Here is a 26,731-nt window from a genome sequence, read left to right on the forward strand (position 1 = left end):
ACATGCAGAGGAGTTCACGTCGTTCAGGTCGCACTCGCAGAGGGACCATTATTATATTTTTGGACCAATCTGTGACCACTGAGCTGAAAAATAAAACCACTGCGTCACAACAGCGGTGGCGATCAAAAATCATACTTCCGGTTTTCCCTTCAAAACAAAACTTAAACCCCAAACCTTGGTGTTTCTGTAATTGAGTTCCCAAAAGCACCATCAAATATGACACAGTAATTAGTTTTCCATTATTTCAGTTCTTTTTTTGTTTAAAAGAAAAGTCTAACTCAGACTGAACTCACAAGGAAGAACCATCAGGACAATTTTAATAAAAATCAGATTAAATTCACCATTACATTCTTAGAACATGTTTCTTTGAACAAAGTTGTGTGGTTTTTCCATTGTTTGTTGTCATTGTTGTTGTTGTTTCAGTTGTTCATTATGAAGAATGCACTAGCCTATCCAATCATTCAGGCAAACAAATTATTTATTTATTTGTTTAAGCATGTGATGCAACAGAAGACTCATATGTGAATCTCCTACACCTAGGGACGGATTAAGACTCAACAGCCATTTATCTTTAAGGCCCCCCGTACACTACTGAGAATGGGCAGTCGGCTGGGCACGCAAATACATTACTCGGGTTGTAAAGCATTTGAGGGTCAAAAAAGCACCTGTAGTTTAGTGTTTACAGTCTAAAAGGGCCCTATAGGGTGGCCGGGGGCCCTGTTAATGCCATAGAGCACTGAAGTCTGACATCACTGCCAGTGCAGGCTTAACAGAAGTGTTTAAGGTGCTGCAGCAAAGGGCACCAACCTTGGGTGGGGCACCAACTTTGGGGAGGGGCACCAACCATGGGGAGGGGAACCAAACGGCGGGGAGAAAGTGAAAGAAGACTCAACTATCGCCGAAGAGCGCCGAAATTTAGAAGCAACGGCTGCTGAAGGAGCGCTAAAACAGTGAAACACACCGGTGAAGCGTACATTTTCCATGGGAATTCCAATACAAAAAATAACGCCATGACCCAGGGGTAGTGGGAGTGATGTCATCACTTTGGTACTATAGGAGGGGTCTTGTAGCCTACTACTGTATAGGCTGAGGGGCCTACGTATTTGAGAGTTAACCACGCTGGGCAAGACCTCATTCTCCTGCTATGCCACAAAAATGTGAAATGCCCAGCCCTACCAAAAGCCGTGAAGGAGTGTGAAACCTTACTCTCCTTCAAAACCCGCTCTAAAAGAGTACCTACAGGTGGCTGCAATTCGAAACTTGCCCCTGTAAAAGTCAAAGCCTAACCCCCCCCCCCCCCCCCCCAGAACTGTTTACTGTACATATTTTTGTTTTTGTTTTCAAACTGTTCTTATGATGCTTTGCAGTGTATAGCTGTCTCTGAATATTAACTGTGATGCGACGCATTGTGAGCTTGTAGATCTGCTATTTTCAAAAAATGTTTATACATTTTAAAACTTGAAATGGGACATTCTGCATAATGAGTAGCCTACTTTAACATTTGGTACTTTAAATACATTTTGATACCAATACTTTTGTACTTTTACTCAAGTACATTTTGAATACCGGACCTTTTACTTGTATACCGCAGTATTAATACTTTTACTTAAGTAAAAAATGAGAGTACTTTTTCCACCACTGTATAAAACAAGTTGCAACAGTGCTTTTACTTTGAAAGCCGTAGAGCAGATGGAGCTGTGTGTATTCATTGACTCACATCTCCTAACTTGACTCTCCTGGTAGAACGTTCATTCATCTCAGAGGCTCATAGTGTAACAGCAGCTCCAGCTCCACGGTGTGTAGTAGTGAGTGTATGTGTGAGTGTGTGTGTTAGTATGCTAGAGGAAGATGTCTGTGGATGAGGTGTATGTGTTCAGACCCTTCAAGCTGATCGCTCTGTTCTCGGTGTTCCTCGCCCTGTGTCTGGACGTGGTGGCTCTGCTCAGCCCGGCCTGGGTCACCGCGGACCACTTCGCCCTGTCTCTGTGGTGGTCCTGCACCCAGTCTGGAGCCCAGGATGAGCCTCAGTGGAGCTGCTTCTCCACGCTCACATCTGGTAAGAGGAACCATTCATCATTTCATAAAATGTGTTTATTATTATTGTGTATGTTTTTTGTTTGTAAATCTTTTGTTTTATTGTTGCAACGTGGTCAGTGTGCCGCGCACGCTTTGTTTATTTTGGTATAGTCTTCTCAAACCCTTTCATGCCAGGGACCCCCAAATTGATATATAGATTTGGCCGCGGACCCCCATCTGAAAATAGTTTGTGCCAGGGACCCCCCAGAAGCAAAGATTTGTGTTGAAATGTTCACTTTAAAATAAATATATTCAAAGATTTGCACGAATCTTAAAGATTTTTCAAAAATAGCAGATCTACAACTACAAGCTCATAGCAGCTTGTAGATCTGCTATTTTTGAATAGCCAAAGTAAAGGTTAAAATTATTGTGATGATATAGTAACACATTTAACTGGGGACCCCCTGGAACCCCCTCAAGGACCCCTGGGGGTCCCCGGACCCCACTTCGAGAACCACTGGTCTACTCTACTATAATACAGGGGTCTTCAACGTTTCTCAGCCCAAAACGATATGTATTTGGCCGCGGACCCCCATCTCAAAATATTTGGTTCCAGGGACCCCGAGAAGCAAAGATTTGATTTACAAATGTTCCCTTTAAGAAAGATATACATTCAAAAGACTTGCACAAATGTTCATGATTTTTCAAAAATAGCAGATCTAGATCCAGTGCCAGCTATGAGCTTGTAGATCTGCTATTTTTGAATAGCCAAAGTATAAAGTATGGATAAAGGGGTTAACATTATTGTGATGCTTTATCAACAAATTTTGCTGTGGACCCCCCCCCCCCCAAGGACCCCACTTTGAGAACCAATGCCCTATAGCTGAGAGACAGATGAAACAGGGACCCACTACATATACTGTATACAACTGTGACTTTTTCATAGATTTCATGCTATTAAATGTGTATTTTCAGTTAACCTTTTAAACCCTTAATATTTAGTCAACTTGGCCATTGGCTCTGTACTTGGTCTACTCTTTTTTCCCTCTACACATCAACTCTCCGAAAATAGCAGATCTACACGCTATTTTCGGCTAATATGTTTTTGGCCCCCCTAGGGACTCTTTCTTGAGGACCCCCTAGGGGTCCCGGACCCCCTGTTGAAGACCCCTGGTCCATAGTAGTAACTAGTGCAGTGGAGGTTCTCAAAACTAATTTCATGGCAAGAATCAGCAAATTGATGTATTAACGGCTGCGGAGCCTCATCATAAAATATGATTCCAGTGACCAGAGAAGAGTTGTGTTATTTTTATAACCATATTATTGCCTGCTGGCTAGTAGTGGGATAAGTGATGTTGAATCGATATCCACAAATCAATGCAGAGTCAAATATGACATCAGTCTAGCAACAGGCGTTATTATGTAAGGTTGATTATGATGAAGAAAATGAATCACATAGGCTGTACAAACTGTTGAATTCTCTCATCTTAGTTTGAACTGAAATAGTGGGATTATATTTAGGGTGTACTAGAAGAATCTTTGTAATCTGACAGCAAAATATTAAAACATTTTGTATTTACATATTGATATTTAACCCAATATGCCCAATATGGTTCTCAACCTGTGGTTGGGACCCACCAGAGGTTGAATCAAGAAGAGGGGGGATGTTTATTGTTTATTAATGATCCTATTAGTCTACTATCTATATCACAATACAAATCATAACATGCAGTACAGCATGGTCAAGGTTAGTGAAAACAACAACACAAAATTAGAGAACAAATCTTACATTAAAATAAAAAACAGGTTTGTCTGTCTGAAAATACCAATAATAATAACAAACCTAATCTAAACTAATTTCCTTTATGGTTATTGCTTCCACAAGCTTCTTTTTGAAACCAAATGTATTTCTAGTCAGAGTCATATGTGGGGGGAGCATATGCAGCAGCACATTCCAGGATATGCATTGGCTCTGTACATTGCATAGTGGAATGTGCTGCTCCCCCCCACATGTGTTTTATGGGGTGAGATGGTTGAAATAATTAGCGCCTATTTAACTCTAATGATATGGAATACATTCATAATGACACCCTGGGCCTGAAGCCATGTTTACAATCTCACAGCTTCTGTTGTCCTGACAAAATGTTGTCACATTATGGAATGGGAGCATATCCAGTGTGCCTCACACCAGTGTATCTCAATCATTTTCATGTCAAGGACCCCTAAAATTGATATGTATATATGTATTTTCAAGTGTGTGTGTGTGTGTGTGTGTGTGTGTGTGTGTGTGTGTGTGTGTGTGTGTGTGTGTGTGTGTGTGTGTGTGTGTGTGTGTGTGTGTGTGTGTGTGTGTGTGTGTGTGTGTGTGTGTGTGTGTGTGTGAAAAAAATATCTTACGAGGGGTAAGAAAAGGTTGGTTGTCAACATTTTTTGGAAAATAGTAGATCTACTGGCTTGTAGATTGGCTATCCGGCTATCTACTCTACACGTATGGCTACAGCCAATCAGATCAGCTACAGCTGAAAAATTAAATGGGGCTGTTGAACGCTGTTCCTCATTTAGCTGGAACCCCCTCAAGGACCCCGAGGGGTTCTCGGACCCCACTTTGAGAACCAGGGTTTCAGAGGATCTAAGTCAAATGCAACTTTTGAGCTACACTAGAAAGTTATGTTAAAACTCAAGCTGTTGATGGGTTACAGTGTAACTTGTAAATTGTGTACACAATGACTTGGATAACCACTTTGTTTATATAACAAAACAATAAATATATATATTTATGGTGGTGTTTACCTGCAGAAACACACTGCCCTGCCCTGTCTCTCTCTCTCTCGCTGTATTTAGGTGTTTTCAATGTTTGTTTTGGTTGTCCCAAAATCATCCCTGTCTACCAAAACAAAGAGTGAAAACATCAAAATACAGAGAGAGGTCAGTGTGTTTCTGCAGGTAAACACCACCACACTACTGCAGTGGCTGATAACTGCTGCTATAGAGCAGTGGCATCCCCAGGAATTACATTTAGGGCAGGCGAGATTTTCTTTTTTGCAACCCCCCTATTACCTCCAAAAAAATAATTTCAACTCAATCGAAAATCGGTGATCGAAAACCGGTGAAAGTGGCCGTTTTCAAGATGTTTTGGCCATTATCTCTGGAACAGAAGGTCCAATCTGCTCAGTTCAAAGCTTGTTAGATGCGTGACCTTGAGGACATTAAGCACACTACGACACCTTTTCAGGTTATTTGGGTTTTCTAGGGGAGGCGAGATCTTAGTTGGGCAGGCGACCGCCTGTCCTGCCTCTACAGTGGGTACGCCTCTGCTATAGAGGGAAATGATTGGTAAAGAAACAACTTAAATATTTTATTTATTTTAGAAATAGTTCATCTTTCACTCAATAGGGGCAATGCCCGTTGCAAGTTGATGATGTCATTTGTCCATGTGTGGTCTAGCCCTATGGAATTTATGGAATGCATGTGAAAATGAAAACCAACTTGATACTTCCTATTCAAAGTTGCATTTGAGCATTAAATCGATATTTTAAATTGTTTTTTGCGACGGGAGTTGTCCCTATTGAGTAAAAGATGAACTATTTATAAAATAAATAAAAATGTTAAAATGTTAAAAATGTTTTTAATCTTTAATTCTAGTTACAGGCTAGAGGGCAAGTATAATGTAGTGAGGCATATTTGGCTCATTAGCCAGGGATCCTTTTAAAGTGACAGCAGTGCTGACACTACTACAAGGTGGACTGGCAACAACGTAACATCTTCTGTTTGCTGCTACATTTTGTAAGTCTGTTCTACCAGCAGCCTCTTTGGCAGGTAAACAGCAACCAATTCAATGGTGCTTCTGTTCTGTTTCAAAAGCCTGTTTGGCTTACAAAACAGTGCTGGTGGTGAATTGGTCCCATGGACAAAAGAAGAGTCTCCATCTACCCTGGTCTTCAACAATCATAATTAGTTACACAAAATGTATTGTGCGTTTTTTACTTTCAAGTTTTGTTTTTGACCTTATTTTAGAGATTTTGTTTTTGTGTAACCAATGAGATTTTGAAAAAAAAGAATCGTTAATATAAAACACAGACTATGAAGTCACACAACAGAGCCATCCAAGTGAATGAAACAATAATTGGACTGGATGGGTGGGAGTCCATTCAGATCATTCACCCCCCCCCCAAAACAAACCGCATGAACCCTCACCCACTGCTCTGCCATTTATGTGCGCACGAACGCACGCACGCACACACGCGCACGCACGCACGCACGCACGCACACACAAAGTGGTGTAAAGTAACTAAGTACATTTGCTCAAGTACTGTACTTAAGTGTCATTTTGAGGTATTTTTACTTTACTGGAGTATTTCCAGTTTGCAGTACTTTTATTTCTACTCCGCTACATCTCAGAGGCAAATATAGTGCTTTTGCTCCACTACAATTATTTGAAAACTTTAGTTACTAGTTACTTTGTAGATTTCTGATTATTATTATAAAACATACATTAACCACTTCAGCTCTATACACATTTTGGCCATTTGAAAATAGACGGTCTACAAGCTCACAATGCGTCGCATCGCGACGCATTGTGAGCTTATAGATCTGCTATTTTCAAAAGAGTTTTGTACTTTTATTCCGGACTTTTACTTGTAACAGAGTATTTCTACTTTGCAGTATTGACGTGGGTACCTTTTCCACCACGCACACACGCATGCACACACACACACACGCACACGCGCACGCACGCACGCACGCACGCACGCACGCACGCACGCACGCACGCGCACACACACACGTATACATCATGCTAGGGTTCCTCAACACAACAGGACGGCAGTGATTGATGGCTCTGTGATGCAGAGGAATGCATTACGTTGAATCGGAGGCGGGTCCATCAGGGTTTTGGAGGCGGGTCCATCAGGGTTTTGGAGGCGGGCCCATTAGGGTTTTGGAGGCGGGCCCATTAGGGTTTTGGAGGCGGGCCCATTAGGGTTTTGGAGGCGGGCCCATCAGGGTTTTGGAGGCGGGCCCATTAGGGTTTTGGAGGCGGGCCCATTAGGGTTTTGGAGGCGGGCCCATTAGGGTTTTGGAGGCGGGCCCATTAGGGTTTTGGAGGCGGGCCCATCAGGGTTTTGGGGACGTCCCAGTTGAGGGAGCATGATGATGCCTGATGGAGCTCATTACAACCACAATAGGAAGGTCAACGGGGTCAAAGTTCTCCCAAAAAAACAGAGAAACAACTAGGGTTTGGGATCCAGCACTGGATCCAACATTGAGCAAACCTGATGACCTCCATAACTCTGAGAGTGTACGTGGAACAAAAAGAGTCCATTTGTACTCTCTCAGGGTTGCAGACCTGTAAGCAAAGTGGTGTAAAGTAACTAAGTACGTTTACTCAAGTACTGTGCTTAAGTACAATTTTGAGGTACTTTTACTTTACTGGAGTATTTCAAATTGTCTTTTACTCCACTACAATTATTTGACAACTTTAGTTACTTTGTAGATTTTGATTATTGTTACAAAACATACATTAACCACTTCAGCTCTGTATACATTTCGGCCATTCGAAAATAGCCGATCTACAGAGCTGCTATTTTCAAAAGATTTTTATACATTTGAAAACTTGCGAAATGGAACATTCTGCATAATGAGGTACTTTAAGCTTTTACTTTCAATGGTGTGTCACATTCTCTTTCTAGATAGGAATGGTTAAAGGGAACCGCTAAGGAATCAGACCTTTTTAAAAGGGAATCGTTAAGGAACGGGAGTCATTAAAATCCCAACCCTAAAAACAACCCCAAGCTGATTTATTATGCACAGCATCTCACCGCAACCTCTCCCCCCCCCCCCCCCCCCCCCCCTCCAAACTCTACACTGTCTCACAAATTGTTGTGGTCTGGCTGTTTATGATGAAGTCTTTCATCTACTGATGTCATCTGGAGGACATTCTTTGCGAAAGAAAACAAAAAACAGTTTAATTAAATTATAAGAATGAATAACATTCCCTGAATTGTGGAGAGAGAAAGAGAGAGAACATTTTAAAGCAGTGGTTTTCAACCAATGGTCCGGGGACTACCAGTGGTCCTTCTGGGGGTACCAGGGGGTCCCCAGCGAAAATAGTAAACATAGCGTCACAATATTTTTTTTTAAAGCGAAAATGAACTGATATCTTTGCTTCTGGGGGGTCCCTGGCACAAAACATTTTCAGATGGGGGTCCGCGGCCAAATGTATATCAATTTAGGGGTCTTTGGCATGAAAAGGGTTGAAAACCACTGTTTTAAAGTATCCTACAAGTTGTCCATTTTAGAGAATACAATAGTGGAATGTACTAATGGTCCTCATTGTCTGACCTACCGATTTGTGTCGTTATATCTTAAGTACAAAAATACCCCAAAGGGCATTAAATGCTTAAATTGGGTCAGTGTTCTTATTTTGGGGTTCCACTATGTGTTTGGAACTTAAAGTGCACATTGTGTCAGTAGCTGTCAACCATGGACTGGTTTCTGAAGAGCACAGACAGGTTCAAATGGGTTCTACTCCTACTGAAGACAGGCTGTAGACAGAAAGTAGGTTATTGGGACACACACACACGCACACGCACACACACACACACACACACACACACACACACACACACACACACACACACACACACACGGTCCAGGACACGGACACATGGACAGGCACACGGGCACACACACACACACACACACACACACACACACACACACACACACACACACACACACACACACACACACACACACACACACACACACACACACACACACACAGCTCATAGCTCACTGGCTTCTTCCAGTGAACATCGACCTGGTTCTTTGTGAGGATCAGTGTGTTCTGGCATTGGTACTGCTGGGCCACCAGACTGGGACGGTCCCAGATGGGACCGTCAGTGGTACCAATCACAGGGCTCCAGTCAGACTAACTTTTTAGTTGGTAGCACTGGTGCACCTTACTTTTTCATACGTGTTTGATTGAATATTTTATTAGGCAAAAATGTATAACAACACAGTTACATTTAAAATACTTTGTCTAAAAGGTCCGTTCAAAAAAGTCCTTGCGGTCTTCTTTACATTGAGGTCCTTGGCTTGGTATTCAATTCATAGTCATGGGGGTGAGGTGGAGTGAGGTGAACTGCCTACGACTAACACTAGTAAGACCAAGGAAGGTTGTTGTGGACAGATGCAAGAGTAAACGGGTCCGGTCAACAGCACTGTCCACAGGGAGGTGGTGGAGTTGGTGGACAGCCACTGGGAGTGCCTCTGAACAACCATTTGGAGTGGACTGATAACTGGGATGCCCTCAGCATAAGGGCGCAGGGCAGGCTGTTGTTGCTGAGGAAGCTCAGATCATTTGGCGTGTGTAACAGGATGCTGCAGATGGTCTGTAATGGCTAGTGCCCTCTTTTTTTGTGATTGCCTGCTGGGATGGGCGGGGGGGATGTCACAAGAAGGCAGCGAACACAACTTTCCTAAACAGGCTGGTGAGGAAGGCTGGCTCTGTCGTGGGAGGGGGGGGTTACACTGACTGGACAGGGGTGGAGGATGTGGTGATGGTGTGGGTACCGATGAGGCTGGAGGCCATCAGGACCAACCCCCCCCCCCCCACATGATTGAAGAGCGAGTGACTGAGCAAGAGGAAGGACTTTCAAGCTCATGGCCCGGACTGCTGGCGTAGCAGTCCGGGCACCTAGGCTAATGTAGCCTGACAGTGTGTCACGGGTTCGAGTCCCGATCCCGACGGCCTTTGCTGCATGTCACTCCCCATCTCTCTGTCCCCTTTTCTTGTCAGCCTACTGTCCTATCAATAATAAAGGCATAAAAAGACCCAAAAAATATCAAAAGAAAAAAGCTTCAAGCTCACAACGTGATCGCGATGTTATCTTGTAGATCAGCAATTTTCACTATAACATGATGAGTCATCACGTTGTAATTTGCAATGTTAAACTCACAATCAATCCTCCAGTTCAAGGCAAAAAGAAAAGGGGGGAACTTTTTTCTTATTTCCACACAACTCCTTTATGCTATATTAATGACATAGTTAAATATTGAAAATGGGTGGATTTCCCCTTTAAGTGGTTCATTCTTAGTGCATTTTTGTATGTTTTGGGTTCCCGAGAAGACGCCGCATTTCTCCTTTTGGGGGTCTTTAGCTGAAAAGTTAGAGAAACAACTCCATCCAGAAGGCTTCAGTGTGGTGAACCCCTCCCTCTCTCTAACCCAACTGTTACTGATTAGGGTTCGATTGCTTCAGCGCTGACGAATGCCTTCTGTTACTGCACGGCCCTTATTTTATAATCGCCGCAACCGATCGCAGCTGCCGTTTGTTTTTCACTCCCATGGCTACGACGAGGTGCTGGTGAGCCGTCCAAGAACACCACGGTTCTCAACGTGTGGTTCGAGGAACCACCAGGGCGACCAATTGGACCCCTAAAGGGATAGTTCACCATCAAAATGACTTTTTACCAAGTTGCAACGTGGTCTACATCTACACTCGCTAGTCGTGACTTTTGCGGCACTTTTTCCTCATTGGCTGGTCCTTTAGCCAATGTGTATGTAACTCTATGGTGCTGTTGCTCAATGTCCTCTCAGAATATGGGATCTAAAGACGTTGCCATGTTTAGTGAGAGAAATAAGCAACCATATGGGATCTAAAAACGTTGCCATGTTTAGTGAGAGAAATAAGCAACATGGTATAATATGACTGTGTCATATGCTTGTTTTCTATCGATTAGTCACCCCGTGTTTTTGTCGTATTCCTAAGCCAATAATTTGATGACCGGCATCGGTTCCGGTAGGAGACACAAAGAGTCTTCTTTGTGTCTGCCGGTCATCAAATTATTGGCTTAGGAATGCAACAAAAAATATCCATGAATTCAAGTCTCCATGGGGTGACTAACCGATAGAAAAACATATTTGTTTGGGTGAACTATGCCTTTAACGGGCCTGTGACTCAGAGAATGCATAGTCTCACGTACAGCCAGACTAAACTATTCCACAATCTGTGAATGCTATGTAGAGTCTGGAACCACACCATGCTGAAAGACCAGAACGGAAGCTGTCATCTGTTCTTCATTTCTGTAGGACTGTATGACGAAAATTGCGGGAGGCAACGGTCTGGCCCGCGAAACTAGAGCAGAGGTTCTCAAAGTGGATTCAATGGACTCTCTGGGTTCCTTTTAGAGGGGGTCTAAATTGACCCTTACAGGTCTGTAACTCTGACAGTATACAAATGGAACTGTCAGAGTTAAGGAGAGGACTTGAAATTTTGAGGTTTGAGAACCATTGGACTAGAGAATGTACAAATGAAACCAAATGGACCCCCACGGGTCTATTTGGTTCCATTTGGACACTCAGAGTTAAATTAACACTGAGGATTTTACAGTGTAGATCGAGGTCGCAGAGATTAAGATAATTAAGTGTGTGTGTGTGTGTGTGTGTGTGTGTGTGTGTGTGTGTGTGTGTGTGTGTGTGTGTGTGTGTGTGTGTGTGTGTGTGTGTGTGTGTGTGTGTGTGTGTGTGTGTGTGTGTGTGTGTGTGTGTGTGTGTGTGTGTGTGTGTGTGTGTGTGCGCGTGCGCCTGCGTGCGCATGTGTCTGTCTGGTCACAAACCACTGAACTGATGCAGCACCACGTCTCTTGTGAACCCTGCCAGTAAGGCCAAGGAAGTAACTCCCCAATCTTTTTTTTAGTTTGTAGAACTTTATATCATTTGACACCAGTAGTCAGTGGAGGTCAGATTGGGCTGAAACTTTGCCCAATTATGGGGATGACTCATATAGCACTGACATAACATTTATATAGCTTCTTTATCCAGACGCTTTACCTATAAAATAAGGTCAAATCCTCTTTTTAGGCAAATGCGCAACACATTTTGTGTAACCAATAATAATGATTGTTGAAGACCAGGGTAGATGGAGAACTACTTATTTTGTCCATGAGACCAATTCACCACCAGCCACTTGCACCGTTTTGTAAGCCAAACAGGCTTTTGAAACAGAACAGTAGCATTGAATTGGTTGCTCGTATACCTGCCAAAGTGTCTGCTGGTAGAAAAGACTTGATGTTATGTTGTTCCCACCTTGCAGTAGACTCAGCACTGCAGTCACTTTGACCCATTGATTCCATCCGGGAACGCATCTGTGTCATTTTAGATTTCTTTGGGCTATTCAAAAATAGCAGATCTACAAGCTCATAGCACGGCACCGAATGCCTCTGTCTTTGCTTCTGGGGGGGTCCCTCTAACAAAACATTTTGAGATGGGGGTCCGCGGCCAAATACATATTTCATATAATATTTCAGTAAACAGTATGTTGCTATATCAGTGGTGCTCCAACTTTTTCCATGTCAAGGACCCCCAAAATGATAAGCTCATGACAAGCTCATGCGCTTGTAGATCTGCTATTTAGGAATAGCCAAAGAAATCTTAAAAATTACACAGATGCGTTCCCGGTCTTAATAATAGATTAATCAACTTGTGAATATCAGATTTAGTGAATAAATCGTTGTCTTTATTTGGATGAGTTTTGTTTCTTAATCATGTTCTTGTCATGGTGCTGTGTTCCAGACAGAGCAGGTTCAAGCCTTTTGTTTCCCTTCAGTTTAGCCTGGAATGGGGTTGAAATCCAAGTCATTGTGAAATCCATCCAACAGTTTGTGTTTTTAACATAGCTTTCTAGTGTAGCTCAAAAGTTACATTTTACTTAATAGATCCTCTGCAGCCACTGGTTCTCAAGCCACTGTTCTTGAGCAAGAACTGTTAGAGGTTCAGTAGATACTGAACCTCTAACTGTTAGAGGTTCAGTATCTACTGAACCTCTAACAGTTAGAGGTTCAGTACTGTAGATACTGAACCTCTAACTGTTAAAGGTTCAGTACTGTAGATACTGAACCTCTAACTGTTAGAGGTTCAGTATCTACTGAACCTCTAACAGTTAGAGGTTCAGTACTGTAGATACTGAACCTCTAACAGTTAGAGGTTCAGTATCTACAGTACTGAACCTCTAACAGTTAGAGGTTCAGTACTAGATACTGAACTTCTAACAGTTAGAGGTTCAGTACTGTAGATACTGAACCTCTAACAGTTAGAGGTTCAGTACTGTAGATACTGAACCTCTAACTGTTAGAGGTTCAGTATCTACAGTACTGAACCTCTAACTGTTAGAGGTTCAGTACTGTACATTACATTACATTACATTACAGTCATTTAGCAGACGCTTTTATCCAAAGCGACTTACAACAAGTGCAATCAACAAAGGTAGGGAACGAAAGCTACTAATCACCAGAGGTTATAAGTGCATTTTCTGCAATAACAAGCAACCAAGAGCATACCTAGCGCTAAGGTAAAAGTGCAATATATCAGCTACCTATACTGTAGATACTGAACCTCTAACAGTTAGAGGTTCAGTAGATACTGAACCTCTCTAACACAAGGCAACACTGCAGGTGACTTGACGTCATCTGACTGGTCACATAAATTCTACAGGGAAGCCATAGCGTGATTAGACCCTCTTGTCTTGTTTTGTGTCTTTTAGATAATCAGACGTGTAATGTTATTCCGTGTGACCTGGTTGTCCCCACACGGTGACAAAGCTCTCCTACGGCCCTGAGAGTCGTCACATGTTGTGGGTGTTTGTTTGTCACACATTATTCACTCACCTCTCCTCTCCTCTCTCTGTGGGAATACATTATTCACTCACCTCTCCTCTCTCTGTGGGATTACAGGCCTTGTTTCATGTTTGTCAGCACAGCGCTTCCATTCAGCACAGGATGAATGAATCATGCTTTTGTTAGCAACGCTCTCCCCTGTAACCTGTGTGTGTGTGTGTGTGTGTGTGTGTGTGTGTGTGTGTGTGTGTGTGTGTGTGTGTGTGTGTGTGTGTGTGTGTGTGTGTGTGTGTGTGTGTGTGTGTGTGTGTGTGTGTGTGTGTGTGTGTGTGTGTGTGTGTGTGTGTGTGTGTGTGTGTGTGTGTGTGTGTGTGTGTGTGTGTGTGTGTGTTTGTACTTGTATTACTATAGTTGTGAGCAGGACTAAATGTCCAAAGAATAAATAACACACTTCCTCCGTTCCTTGAGGCTGAGCCAAACTGTAAGAACAGAATCCTACTGTAAGAACAAAGCGGGGCTCGCAACTCACTTGTTGAACGCTCCAAAGGTTTTTTATTTGCGCCAAGTTCTGTCGCAAATAAAAAAACATTGGAGCATTAAACAAGTGAGTTGTTAGGACTAATGTCCCCACAGGAATAGTAGAAATGTACATGTTCCTGGTCTCATCACAAGAAAAAAAAGGTTTTAAAATGATTTGGGGAGTAAAGGTCGTAACACACGGCAAGCGGTTCACGCGAGCGTTACCGCTCGGATCAGCGGTGATCGTGCCGCGATCATTGTTGTTTTGTCCTCCTGCGTGGTGCGGTGAAAACAAAATCTCATCACAATCCATCTCTTCATTCTCTTACCGCATGTGCACAACCGAGCACGCGCGCGAAAGTTTCACGGGACCGCACCCCGCTCGCCTCACCGCCCCTCAACTTCTCTGCGCGTCCCAAATAATCACCCGCCTCTCATTGAAAATGAATTACATACTGTAGGTGCGTTGGCCGCTTGCCCTGTGAAAGGACCGTAAGGCTTACAATTAGGAACAGATTCAGGACAGGTTAGGGTAGCGTTAGGACATTTAGAGGTTAGGTTTAGAGGTTGGACTTATACTTGGTTTTGCACCGGTGTTATCCACCGAAAATAGCATTCCGGATTTGGGGCTAGGGTTAAAAAAGCATTTATTTTTTATGTCATTCATTCAGTCTTCAGCTTCAGGCATGCCTGAAGAAAAAAACATTGCACAGCTTGAGTGTGCGGACTGCGGAGGCTGCCTTTTATTATTCATTTGGTTTCCTTTTGGCTCCAGCACCTCACCCAAGTTTACGGGCAGATGATTTAGCAATGAGCAGGGTTTTTTATTTTTTTTATTTCTTTAAATGGCATTCATAAAATCAGTGTCCTAAAATGTTGATGTCCTCACTAGTAGGCTAAACGTGTGTGTGTTCCTCCTGCAGACTGGCAGATTGCCACCCTGGTCCTGCTGATGGCCGGTGCCGTGGCAACGCTGGTGGCGTTCCTGGTGGCGCTCATCTCCCTGTGCCGCGGGACACAGAGACGGCACTATCGCCTGGTGGCCGTCTTCCTGCTCACCGCAGGTGAAAGGACCGACTTCTTTCTTTCTTTCTTTCTTTCTGACTCACTCTCTTGTGCTACATGTCAGTCTCTCGCCTCATAACTCATAATATGTGCAAATGTAACCAAATGGACCATTTGCGGCCATTTTGGTTACATTTGTTACTGATTACGGTTCGATTGCTTCAGTCCCGAGTCTGACGTGTGAGTTACTACTTAAGTACTTACTTTACGTTCACGGCCGTATTTTATAATCGTTGCAACCGATGCATGTCGAATGCTGTGGAAGTGATCTGTGTCACTGTCTTTGGCATTAAATAACTAAATATATAGAATGTAAAAGACGGGTGTTTTTAAAGGACCATACCGGCGTCACTACGTCACTGTCTATTCACAGCTTTGGCCACAACGTTGGTCTGTAAACATAGAGCATTTTTTTCCCGTAAATGACGGTTCCGTGGTTTTGTACTTAACCCATTAAGACCGGGAACGCATCTGTGTCATTTTAAGATTTCTTTGGCTATTCAAAAATAGCAGATATACAAGCTCATAGCACGGCACCGAGTGCCGTTCTATGAGCTTGTACATCTGCTATTTTTGAAAAATCGTACATTTGTGTGCAAATCTTTTGAATATATATATTTTTGAAAGTGAACATTTTTAACTCAAATCTTTGCTTCTGGGGATTTTACAAATGTCTTCTAAATACTAACAGTTTTTTGAAAAACCTATGTTGCTATAATATCACTGGTTCTCAAACCTTTTTCATGTCAAGGACCCCCAAAATGATATGTTTTTGGCTGCGGACCCCCATCTCAAAATATTTTGTTCTAGGGACCCCCCAGATTCAAAGATTTGAGACATTTTCGCGATTCTTTTCCAAAAAATAGCAGATCTACAAGATCGGGCTATGAGCTTGTAGATCTGCTATTTTTTGAATAACCCAAAGAAATCTAAAAATGACACACAGATGCGTTCCCGGTCTCAATGGGTTAACCATGAAGGAAGAACGTTGTGTGCTCCACATATGGCACTACGACTGCTATACAGACAGGCCTTCTTGTTTCCTGAGAAGACTGAATGTGAGTGCTGCTGCTGCTGCTGCTGGGACAGAGGAATGAGGCGTTTTGGGGTGAGCTCACTCTCTGCGGTGTGGAACGGAGAGTCCCATGTGAGCCTCAGTGAACTAGCTCTCATGCCAAAAAAAGGCAGCCGCAGCATGATCACACTTACCCCAAAAAATGTGTTCCCACAGGCTCCCAACTAACAGCCTCTCTCTCTCTCCCTCGCCCGCCACTACACCAACCGTGTTGCTTTAAAATGGGCTTCTCTCTTTGGAAGTGTTATAGGGGGTAAAGTCGGATTTATACGACACTGTTGCGTGCTGCTGAACATAGCCGATCTACAAGCTCACAACGTGTTGTGATGCAATTTACAATTTAGGCATTTAGCAGACGCTCTCAATCTAGAGTGACTTACAGTAAGCAAGGTAAACACAAGATAATACATCAAATGTATAGAGACAGTGTAATACCTCAGTAGTCTATCTAGGATCATATAGGTAAACCAAGAACCTATCATCAGTCTAAACATTATAATATCAAGACATTAATAATATGTGGGCCTACATTGAAACTATACAAACTATAGGATGCCAGTTCAACAAATGAACCTGGCATCTGTCTACATAACATGTTTTCTAAATTACATTTTAACAGTTGCATAAGACTGCAAGGTCGGCAAGTGCTACGGCAAGTGCTACGGCAAGTGCTACGGGCTAAAGTAGAGTCTGAAGAGGTGAGTCTTCAGATTATGACGGAAAATTGGGAGTGAGTCTGCAGTTCTAACTGCAATGGGGAGTTTGTTCCACAGTTTTTTGGGAGCCAGAAGGGAAGTGTGGAGCGTTGTAAAGTAAAGTAGCTATTTTCGTCCCACGACCTCATAAGGCTGCAGTTGAACCAAGCCAAGGATGATCAATATACTGTTACATTAAATGTATTGGACCAAACTAAATGTTTAAAGAGCCTTGAATGCGTTTTTTGTGTTTTGTTTTAGCTGATTCCACGTATGCCTATGTGTGGTACATATTTCACAGCTTTTAGTCACTGATTGTGTCAAATTTAAAGCTGCAATACTTACCGTAAGTTGTATTTCCTACCTGAGATTTTAGCCTTTTAAGGAGTACAGTATATGAAACTTTCTGCTCTTACTGTCCTGAAGGCAACTAAGCAACATGTAAAGACGGCCCGGCCATGCCAGGCCGTGTCATGCCGTGTTGATTCATGCCTCCTGTTTCAAAACGAAATAGTTCCCCCTCACGCTACGCGACGACTCGCAAAGATCGATTTGTCCGCCGTTTGTCAATGTGTTAGTTTGTAGTCGTTGGTTGGTGTGTGTGTGTTCTTGGTGCTTCGTGGAATCTCGTCAGAAGAAGTCAGAAGCACTGGCAAACAAATTGCAGTCTAATCGAACCGCATTTCTAAGACCAGCAATTAAGTACATCCTCTCACAGACACAGAAATAGAAATATACAAACAAACAGGCGTAACAGCCACGACCCGCAAGCTCAAATCTATGTCTCACCAGGTTTTATCTTTCTGTGCTGACACAGCTGTGAGGATTCTCTGGCCAATCAGTCGTCACAGACTTTACACCATTTTAGTTCTAGTTCAGCACCAAAAGAACCAAGGCTGAGTGGGGTCCATGCCGGATGCACCATGGTGGATTCAAACCCACAACCTCCGTGGTGGTGGGCAGGCACTTTTCTTTCTTTCTTTCTTTCTTTCTTTCTCGCTTGTGCTTCATGTCAAGTCTCTCACCTCATAACTCATAATGTGTTTAAATGTAGCTACTAAATGTAGGTTCCTTGCATATGGAAACGACCGCAAGTGCTATATGGAAACCCGGCATATTTCAGGATTCGCTCATGACCTTTTTCCACCACGATTCCAACATCTCCTATTGATCCGTTGCAGTACTGCGAGCTCTAAAAGAATAAAAGTCTGCTCAACAGCAATGCTCCTAAAAGTGTTTTTTTTTTTACTTTAAAACAGAGAAAGTGGTTATCTGTACCACAAAAAATGCTGTTGTGCAGACTTTTGTTCTTTTAAACTGTTACCCTGCGTCCAGCACCAGCGACGAACTGGATGTGTGCTAACCCACTTCTGAACCCACGTCTCTCCCTTTGGTAGCCAACCAGTGTGTAGTAGGCCTACACCAGAATAAAAGCAGGAGCACCGCAAGCGTAAACACAGTGAATGGAGAACAAGCGGCTACTTTATGCTACTTGACTTGTTGCTGCGTGTGTGTGTGTGTGTGTGTGTGTGTGTGTGTGTGTGCCCTCATTTGTACTGAAAACCCCCCCAAAACAAAACCTAAGAGCGTAGAAATCATCAGACCACATGTTGTTGGAAACATGGCTTCACTGTTCTTCGGAGAGACCTGAGAGCTCATTGGCTGTTGACGCTCACGTAGACACAAGAATCCACCCCGTGACTGGAAAGGAAATCCAACCGATTTATTTAAGTCTTTGAACTACTGTTCGCTAGGGAAAATTACCGATCTACGAGCTCAAAACGGGTTGCATTGTGACACGTTATGATCTCTGTAGATCTGCTGCTGCGTTCTGTATTTTTAGAACATGTTTTTGCAAATGTTTGCCTAATAATGATATGCCCAAAAAAAGGGCCGCTAGGTTGAAAGTGTTTAAACAGTTTTTAGTATCTGTTAACGCAGCTCTAGGGGAAGTTCAAGTCCCACTACTAAAAAAACGACTTATGGTTTTTGGGGGGCAGCACACTGTCTACGTGCTGCCAGACCAGAGCCAAGGCCCACAGTGAGTCTGTCTGTGGAACCACTGACGCATTGGGTTCAACGTGAAGCCAATATTATACAGCATGGTTTCCAAACAAACGGTCAAAACACAACCGCAGCCTCGCTTATAAACCTTGTGCCCTGACCCAAGTTTGCCAGAGTTTTGTACTTTTACTCAAGTAAATTTTGAATTCCGGACTTTTACTTGTGACGGAGTACTTCTACTTTGCAGTATTGATACTTTTACTTAAGTAAAACATTTGAGTACTTTTCCCACCACTGCCTACTAGATCATACTGTCTACAGCGTCACACAAAAGCAGAAAGTAGCAGATCTGCAAGCTCGAAACGCGGCGCGAAGCGGCGCGTTTTGAGCTTGTAGATCTGCTACTTTTGCTGTTTTAGGATTTTGAATCCTGAAAAGTTAAGTTTTGGACATATGAGGTTTCCACCTGACAGATGTTATGTCTTTTCTGACCCTGCCTAAGTGTGTCAAGGAATTAAATAATACAAAACACAGGAGCAGCAGAAACGGTGACATTTAAACGCAGCAAAAGAAAAACCTGAGGGTTACTTTTGACTCTTGGGTTACTTGTGGACAATGGAAACCTTACAGGTTCCCCCTTCCTTCTTTTAGCATACAAGTAATCTTTGTCTTGTTCCGTTCTGTCCATCTGGGCCGGGGGGGGGGCCGTCTTTCAAAGGGACCAGTGTGAACGGGGTCTAAATTGCAAGGGACGTAATCTCCGTGGCTTTGGCTGTTTTCCATGTAGCGAAAACATGCAGATGCAGTGTTTTCCTTTCCGTGTGTGTGTGTGTGTGTGTGTGTGTGTGTGTGTGTGTGTGTGTAATTGCCTGGAGGGGCCCTGTGAGAATAATGTCTCTCCTTATAGCTGCAGGAACCGACGGGCGAACAGCAAGCGGGGAGGAGGTTGTGGAGTCCTTGTGTTAAACCCACTTAAAGTCCCTCTCTGGACTTTGTAAACCAGCGGTGGACAAAGTACTCAAGCCTGCAGTCAGATAATTACTCAACTACAAGTGAAAGTTGTTTTAGTCCAATGTGTGCTTGAGTTTAAAGGAGGAGTTCACCCAAAAAAGGACTTATTTTCTATCAATTGTACACTCTAAGCCAATAATTTGATGACCGGGTATGTATCCGGTAGGAGACACAAACAATCTACTTTGTGTCTCCTACCGGATACATTAGCCGGTAGGAGACGGGAATCAAATTATTGGCTTAGGAATGCCACAAAAACAAAAATAAATCCATGGATTCAAGGCTTCATGGAGTGTGCAATTGATGGAAAATAAGTCATTTTTTGGGTGAACTTCTCCTTTAAGTACCGGAGTACTTGGCTTTTACAAGATACTTATGTATTCAAGCAAATGCTTTTAGAAATACTATACAAAATGAATAACAAAGTAACATTTTCTTTTTTAATATCAATGCATTGCTTTATTGCAATTTCTACATTCCCCAAAAACGTTAGCACCCAGAATACTGATGCTAGGGTTCAAGTGGTTAAACGCCCCCTTTTTTAGTAGTAAGCGTATAGCTCCTCTCCGCTCAGCTTGTGGAAGTAGTGCCGTGCGGTATGGTATGGTATGTGTGTGTGTGTGTGTGTGTGTGTGTGTGTGTGTGTGTGTGTGTGTGTGTGTGTGTGTGTGTGTGTGTGTGTGTGTGTTTTCGTCAGCCAGAAATATGAGCTCACAGTCAGTCAGCCAGCCAGGCTCAGGCTGGGCTGCATCAACACCACGCTCTGCATTCTTGGGCAGGGAAATGTCTTCCCCGCTGCACGCTCCATCTGTCCTGCAGCAGGGAAGGAAAGGAAAGGTGGTGCAGAGAGAGAGAGAGAGAGGGAGAGGAAGAGAGAGAGAGAGTGCTCTGGAAATTACACAACCCCCCCCTTGTGTCTTTTAGTAGGCCTTTGTACTACGGCTGCTGCTGCCTGGCACGGCACGCCAGGGCCGCCGAGCAATTAATGGAAAAAAAAGAAATTGCTAAACGCGAAAAGGAACTACTGCTATTTTCCAAACTGTAGAGTCTGCAGTAAATCCAATTCCATGTGGGAGAGGGGAGGGGGGAGGGGGAGGGAGGGAGGGAGGGTGGCCTTGGGTTACAAACTGGTCTTCTAAAAGGTATTCTAGCGCTGTCAGGATCAACTTTGTTGTTTGTCTGATCACTGGTTTACAGGTGTAAAGACGTTCTTTTCGAGCCCCATCGTTTGTAGTTTTCGTGAGAAAGGGAGGAGGATAGAGACGGAGAAAAACACAGGATTAGAAACAGGTCAAATAATAAGAGATGCATGCATACAGTACATATATTCTGCTCAAAGAAATGTAGGGAACACTTTGATACCTTAATTATTTTGAGTTTTCATGAACTGTGTACATACTGCTAACAAAAACTGCTCAAAAGAATGAAGGGATCAAAGTGTTCCCTTAATTATTTTGAGCAGTGTATATGGTTGCTGTCGGTTCTAACTCTTTTTTTTTTTTGTAAATGAATGCCCTACTTGATCATGCCACAGCGTCACACAAACGCATCAAAAGTAGTTTTGAGCTTGTCGATCAGTTTGATATGCATTAGATACAGGGACGTGCTGGCCACTGGGAAATTCGGGAAAATTCCAGAACGGCCGCGCCATTTACGGGCCGCCAGACGGCCGGTGGGCCACCCCAGACAACTGCCGCATGTTTTTTTTTTTTTATTGAAAGATTTCGGAAAATCCCAGAGCTGAATTTTGGTCCCAGCACGCCCCTGATTAGATAGCATTATGTGTATCTCCATTTGTACTGTACACTCTCTGACTTGGAGACAGGTGACGGTCCTTTTGGTTCCTAACTATCAATTGTTTAGCTGGGGACCCCCTGGATCCACCTCAAAGGCCCTTCTGGGGTCCCTGGACCCACATAGAGAACCACTGCCGTAAACAGTGCAAAAAAAAAAAGTTGCAAATGAGGTTGTAGATCTTCTACTTTCGGTGCAGATCACCGGCGTGCGTATAAAGTAAGTATTATGAGAACGCGGCACAGCCAGTGGAGTAGGGGCTTATATGAAAGGGTTGCGTATTAATGGATCATCGATATGACTTCTCGTGTGGAGCATAATAACTAAAAATAAGCCCTGCTAGTGACAAGGTGCAGTCGAGAATATCGCTTTGAAAAAAATTGCATATGTCCCTCAAAATGGTTCTGCCTCATAGCGCACACAGTGCGCTACAGTTTAAACCCATAAAAAAAAGGAATTGTAGCCACCGGTATTCAAGCAGACCACAGTGTGCCTCTGCTCTGTGCACATGCACACACACACACACGTGCGTGCGGCGTGCGTGCACACACTCACTGACACACACACACGCGCACGCACGCGCGCTCAACGCTGCCAAGCCATTTAACCACAATCTCCACGGGGAGATTTGGCTCTTGGATGGCTTTAAAAGAAGTCATTAGTGTGATAGCAGGGTTAAAGTTATTGCACCTCTGTGGTTGAACGCATTGATGTGGATTGTTAGACAGTCGTCCACAAGGAAAGCAGCACACTGGAATGGAACGCATGGAGGAGGAAAGGCAGGAAAAGAAACGGTGCTGTTACTATAAAGAGCAGCGCTGGGCGGACAAAGTACTGAACTCCAGTATTTGAGTCAAAGTATAGATACAAATTATGTACTAGAGTACATGCTTAAGTATTCAAAAGTACATGATTTTAAAAAGGCTAACTATTCAAATGTGCAAATTACAAAGTATATATGTATTTTTTTTATATCAGTGCATTGCTATGTTGCAGTTTTTAATTTTTTCCCAAAAATCTACAAGCACACAACGTGTTGCATACTTGCATTGCGATGCGTTGTGAGCTTGTATATCTGCTATTTTCATTATAATAGGTCTTAAATAGGGCTTAAGTGGTTAATTCAGTACAATTCATGTACTTTTCTAATTTCCTAGAAATAGTAGTTGAGTCAAAAGCACAATATCTTTGTGCTTTTGAAATGTTGTGCAGTGAAAGTCATACGTATCGAGAAATGTAAATGTAAAAGTAAAATACAGTTACTAAAAAAATGAATCTTCAGTACTGTACTCAAGTAAATATTGCTATTGCTAAAGAGCAACAGCATAGCAAAATCACAGTTCCACTAGAGTTGATGGGAAGCAGATATGGTGTAATTGGGCCTGGTGTATCTTGATTCTTGCCTCGTTTTGACACAATTCCTGTTTTTAAACTAGTTATTTAGACGGGCCCATAAAAAATAGCCTTCATTTCCTTCATTGATAGTCTTTGTTACGGGAATTGTAGATCAGACTCCTGCAAATTTGATTTGGAACTGTTTCCACTTGAGTGATATAATCATCCCGTTTTCGCCCGGAGCAATTACCGTCAGTGTGCTTGTGAATAATATGGAACTTCAAGGCTCTGACAGATGGAAAGCAACAAAGACGATCACATCAGTGACCACTTGTTTACCTGACAGGTGGGACAATTTGAAGTGTCAAAACATCTCTATTTGGCTACTTTGACATCATATACTGTAGAACAGAACAGAACAAGTCGTTCTCCTTTGTGTTTGCCATTTTAAAGTGCTGACATCACCAGCTCACCGTGCAAAGGGAGACAGAACTACTGTGGAAGTAGTTCCACAAACCAAACCTATTATTATTCAGAATATGTGCAGACCTTCGTCTCATTTAATTTAAAAACGCACTTGTGTTTCTCAGGATAATTTAGACAAACATACAGTACATACACACACTGCAATAAAAGTATGACCTGGTCATTGCTGGGATGCCTATAATATACGTTGTGTTTTGGTGGCCGGTGCCCCGCGTCGAGGTTTGAAAATAGAACAGAGATATGAAAGAGGCGTGGAATGGTTTTGACGAGCCCACTTGACGTCTCCAGTTTGACTACAGCTATTAAAAACAATGGATGCGTTGTGGGGCGCCGCTGGCCTAGTGGTTAAGAAGCATACCACATATAGGCTCTTTTGCAGCCTGACGGCATGTCGCGGTTTTGACTCTTGAGCCCGACGAGACGACCTTTGGTACGTTTCTCTCCCTGTCTCTCTCTCTCTCTCTCTGTTTCCTGTCTCTCTCTCTACTGTGTACTATCAATAAAGAACGAAAAGTCCCAAAAATATCTACCCATTAAGACCGGGAAAGCATCTGTCATTTTAGATTTTAACCACTTTTAAACTGTAATAATAACTTTCCTCCTCTATCCCGGATTTGAACCCTCCTGTGCAAGTGCTGCGTTTTGTTTTTCCCACTGAGCTAACAGAGCCTGCCTGCTTGCTCAGGGGATAACTTGAATCTTTGACCATCAGGTCAAAATCCTAGCATTCCTACTCAGAGGCTAACATCTGGTGAAAAAGACGTATTTTCGGTGAAGATATTTTAGCGTATTGTAAAAACCAGAGGGGCCCTGGTAATAGAGCCCTTGGAAATACAGTCAGCTAAGTATAGGATTTATGTGGTTTTCAAATAAAAGTCTGGATTGGCACCGAAATGCAAGAACGGTTAAGACATTTGAAACAGCTTCCCAAACAATGTTTTTGAAGAAACTTGTTTAATACAATTGTATTTTTTTTAAAGCTTTACTATCCGCAGTGGAAAACAAAGTACCTGCTACTGAAAGTGAGGCAGGTAGAGTTGACATTCACACCCGGGAGATTCCCAGTATGACCAATGATTTCCTCTGCTGGCTACTACTGAGCAACTCACCTGGAGAAACTGGGTGTAAAGACCCTGACAGACAGACAGACAGACAGACGGCGTCGGACACTCACTTTAACCCATTAAGACCGGGAACGCATCTGTGTAACCACTTTAACCATCATTTTATACTTTGGCTATTCAAAAATAGCAGATCTACAAGCTCATAGCTCGGCACTCTTTATTCTTTATTCTTTATTAGGATCCCCATTAGCTTCCACAAAGTGGTCGCTAGTCTTCCTGGGGTCCTCACATACATAACATGTATACAATAAAAACATACAATAGTTAAAAATGTGCAATATAACTAGAAAAAAACAGACAAAGTATAATTATCGGCAAAATAAGTCACTCTACATATAAAACAGAAACAACAATAACCAATCAAGTCACAATACAGATTGTTCGCAAAATACACAGAAAACAATAATGTTACTGTACAAAAATTGTGAAAAACACAAGTTACAACTATATAGGACTCAATTTATGTTTAAGTAACTTTTTAAAAGAAAATCTACTTCTGGTTTGTTGTGGCACTCTGTGCCAAGATAATGGTTAAATGGGCATAATGTAAACGTATTTGATGTGTTTTGTGTTGTTGCAGTGGTGCTCCAGGCCTGTGCGCTGGTCCTCTACCCCATCAAGTTCATCGACGGAACCGTCCTGCAGACGTACCACGAGTTCAACTGGGGCTACGGCCTGGGCTGGGGGGCCACCATCTTCATGCTGGGAGGGGGCATCCTCTTCTGCCTGCGCACGGACATATATGAGGACGCCACCTACTGAGACACAACCTTTTCACAACGTTAGGACACACGCACAGACCTTTTTTTTCACAGTGTCAGGACACACGCACAGACCTTTTTTCACAACGTCAGTCAGGACACACACCGCAGACCTTTCACAACGTCGAGGAAACACACGCACAGACCTTTTTTTCACAGCGTCAGGACACACGCACAGACCTTTTTTTCACAACGTTGGGACACACGCACAGACCTTTTTTTCACAACGTCAGGACACACGCACAGACCTTTTTTTTCACAGCGTCAGGACACACGCACAGAGCTTTTTTTCACAGCGTCAGGACACACGCACAGACCTTTTTTTCACAACGTCAGGACACACGCACAGACCTTTCACACGTTGGGATACAACGCACTACGCTCACAGCAGGGGTGCTGCTTAACACCACAGGGACCCCCTAAATGTCAAGCCGGCGGACGGACGGATGGACCTCCATCTGAAAAGAGTCTGTGCCAGAGGGGGGGGGGACCCCCAAAAGAGAATATTTATGTTTTAAAAGAAATCTAAATTATTCAAAAATGTCCAAACATTTTCGATATTTAAAAAAAAATCTAACTATTCAAAAATAGCAGATGTACAAGTTTGCGGCACGGCACAACGTGACGAGCTGTGAGCTTGTAGATCTGCTGTTTTTGAATAGCCAACATATAAATGGATAAAGTGGTTAAAATGATTGTGATGCTATGTTAACTAATTTAGCTGGGGAACCCCAAGGACCCCTGGGGGTCCCTGGACCCCACTTTGAGTACCAATGCCTCACAGTCTCCCTCTCCCTTTCCCTTTCTCTTTCTCTTTCTCTTTCTCTCGTTCTTTAGGGCTGCAACTGTCGATTATTCCATTGATTGCTTTTTCGATTAATCGAATAATCCCAATAAATAGTGAAAATAGCAGATCTACACGCTCTCAGTGCGACGTGTTGATAGCTTGCTATTTTCAGAAACTTTTGATCATTTTTAAAGTTTTTTTTACATTAACCAGTAAACCACTTGAACCCTCGGATCCCTATTCTGGGGGGGAACGTTAGCCGAAAATAGACGATCTACGTCTGTTTTGCAAGTATTTAAGTATTGAGGGTTTAAGTGGTGAAATGTCTGAAAACACACATTTAACATGAATCCAATATGTAGTCAGCGGGGGTCCCTGCTTCATCTCTTTCACAGCTAAGGGGGTCCTTGGCCTGAAAAACGTTGAAGACCCCTGGGGCCAGTT

The 26,731-nt window shown here is 43.0% G+C and overlaps 1 protein-coding gene across 1 annotated transcript; it reads left to right on the top strand.

Annotated features, from left to right (window-relative positions):
* Positions 1-1,811: 1,811 nt before the first annotated feature.
* On the top strand, positions 1,812-26,731 carry LOC311057488 (transmembrane protein 47-like). Its single transcript, XM_084074447.1, has 3 exons — positions 1,812-2,056; positions 15,074-15,214; positions 25,320-26,731. The coding sequence occupies exons 1-3, from the start codon at positions 1,849-1,851 to the stop codon at positions 25,499-25,501; spliced, it is 531 nt and encodes a 176-aa protein (XP_083930573.1). The 5' UTR covers positions 1,812-1,848; the 3' UTR covers positions 25,502-26,731.

Source organism: Gymnoscopelus microlampas, assembly GCF_963454915.1.
Source record: "Gymnoscopelus microlampas genome assembly, chromosome: 12".
Taxonomy (NCBI): Eukaryota; Metazoa; Chordata; class Actinopteri; order Myctophiformes; family Myctophidae; genus Gymnoscopelus; species Gymnoscopelus microlampas.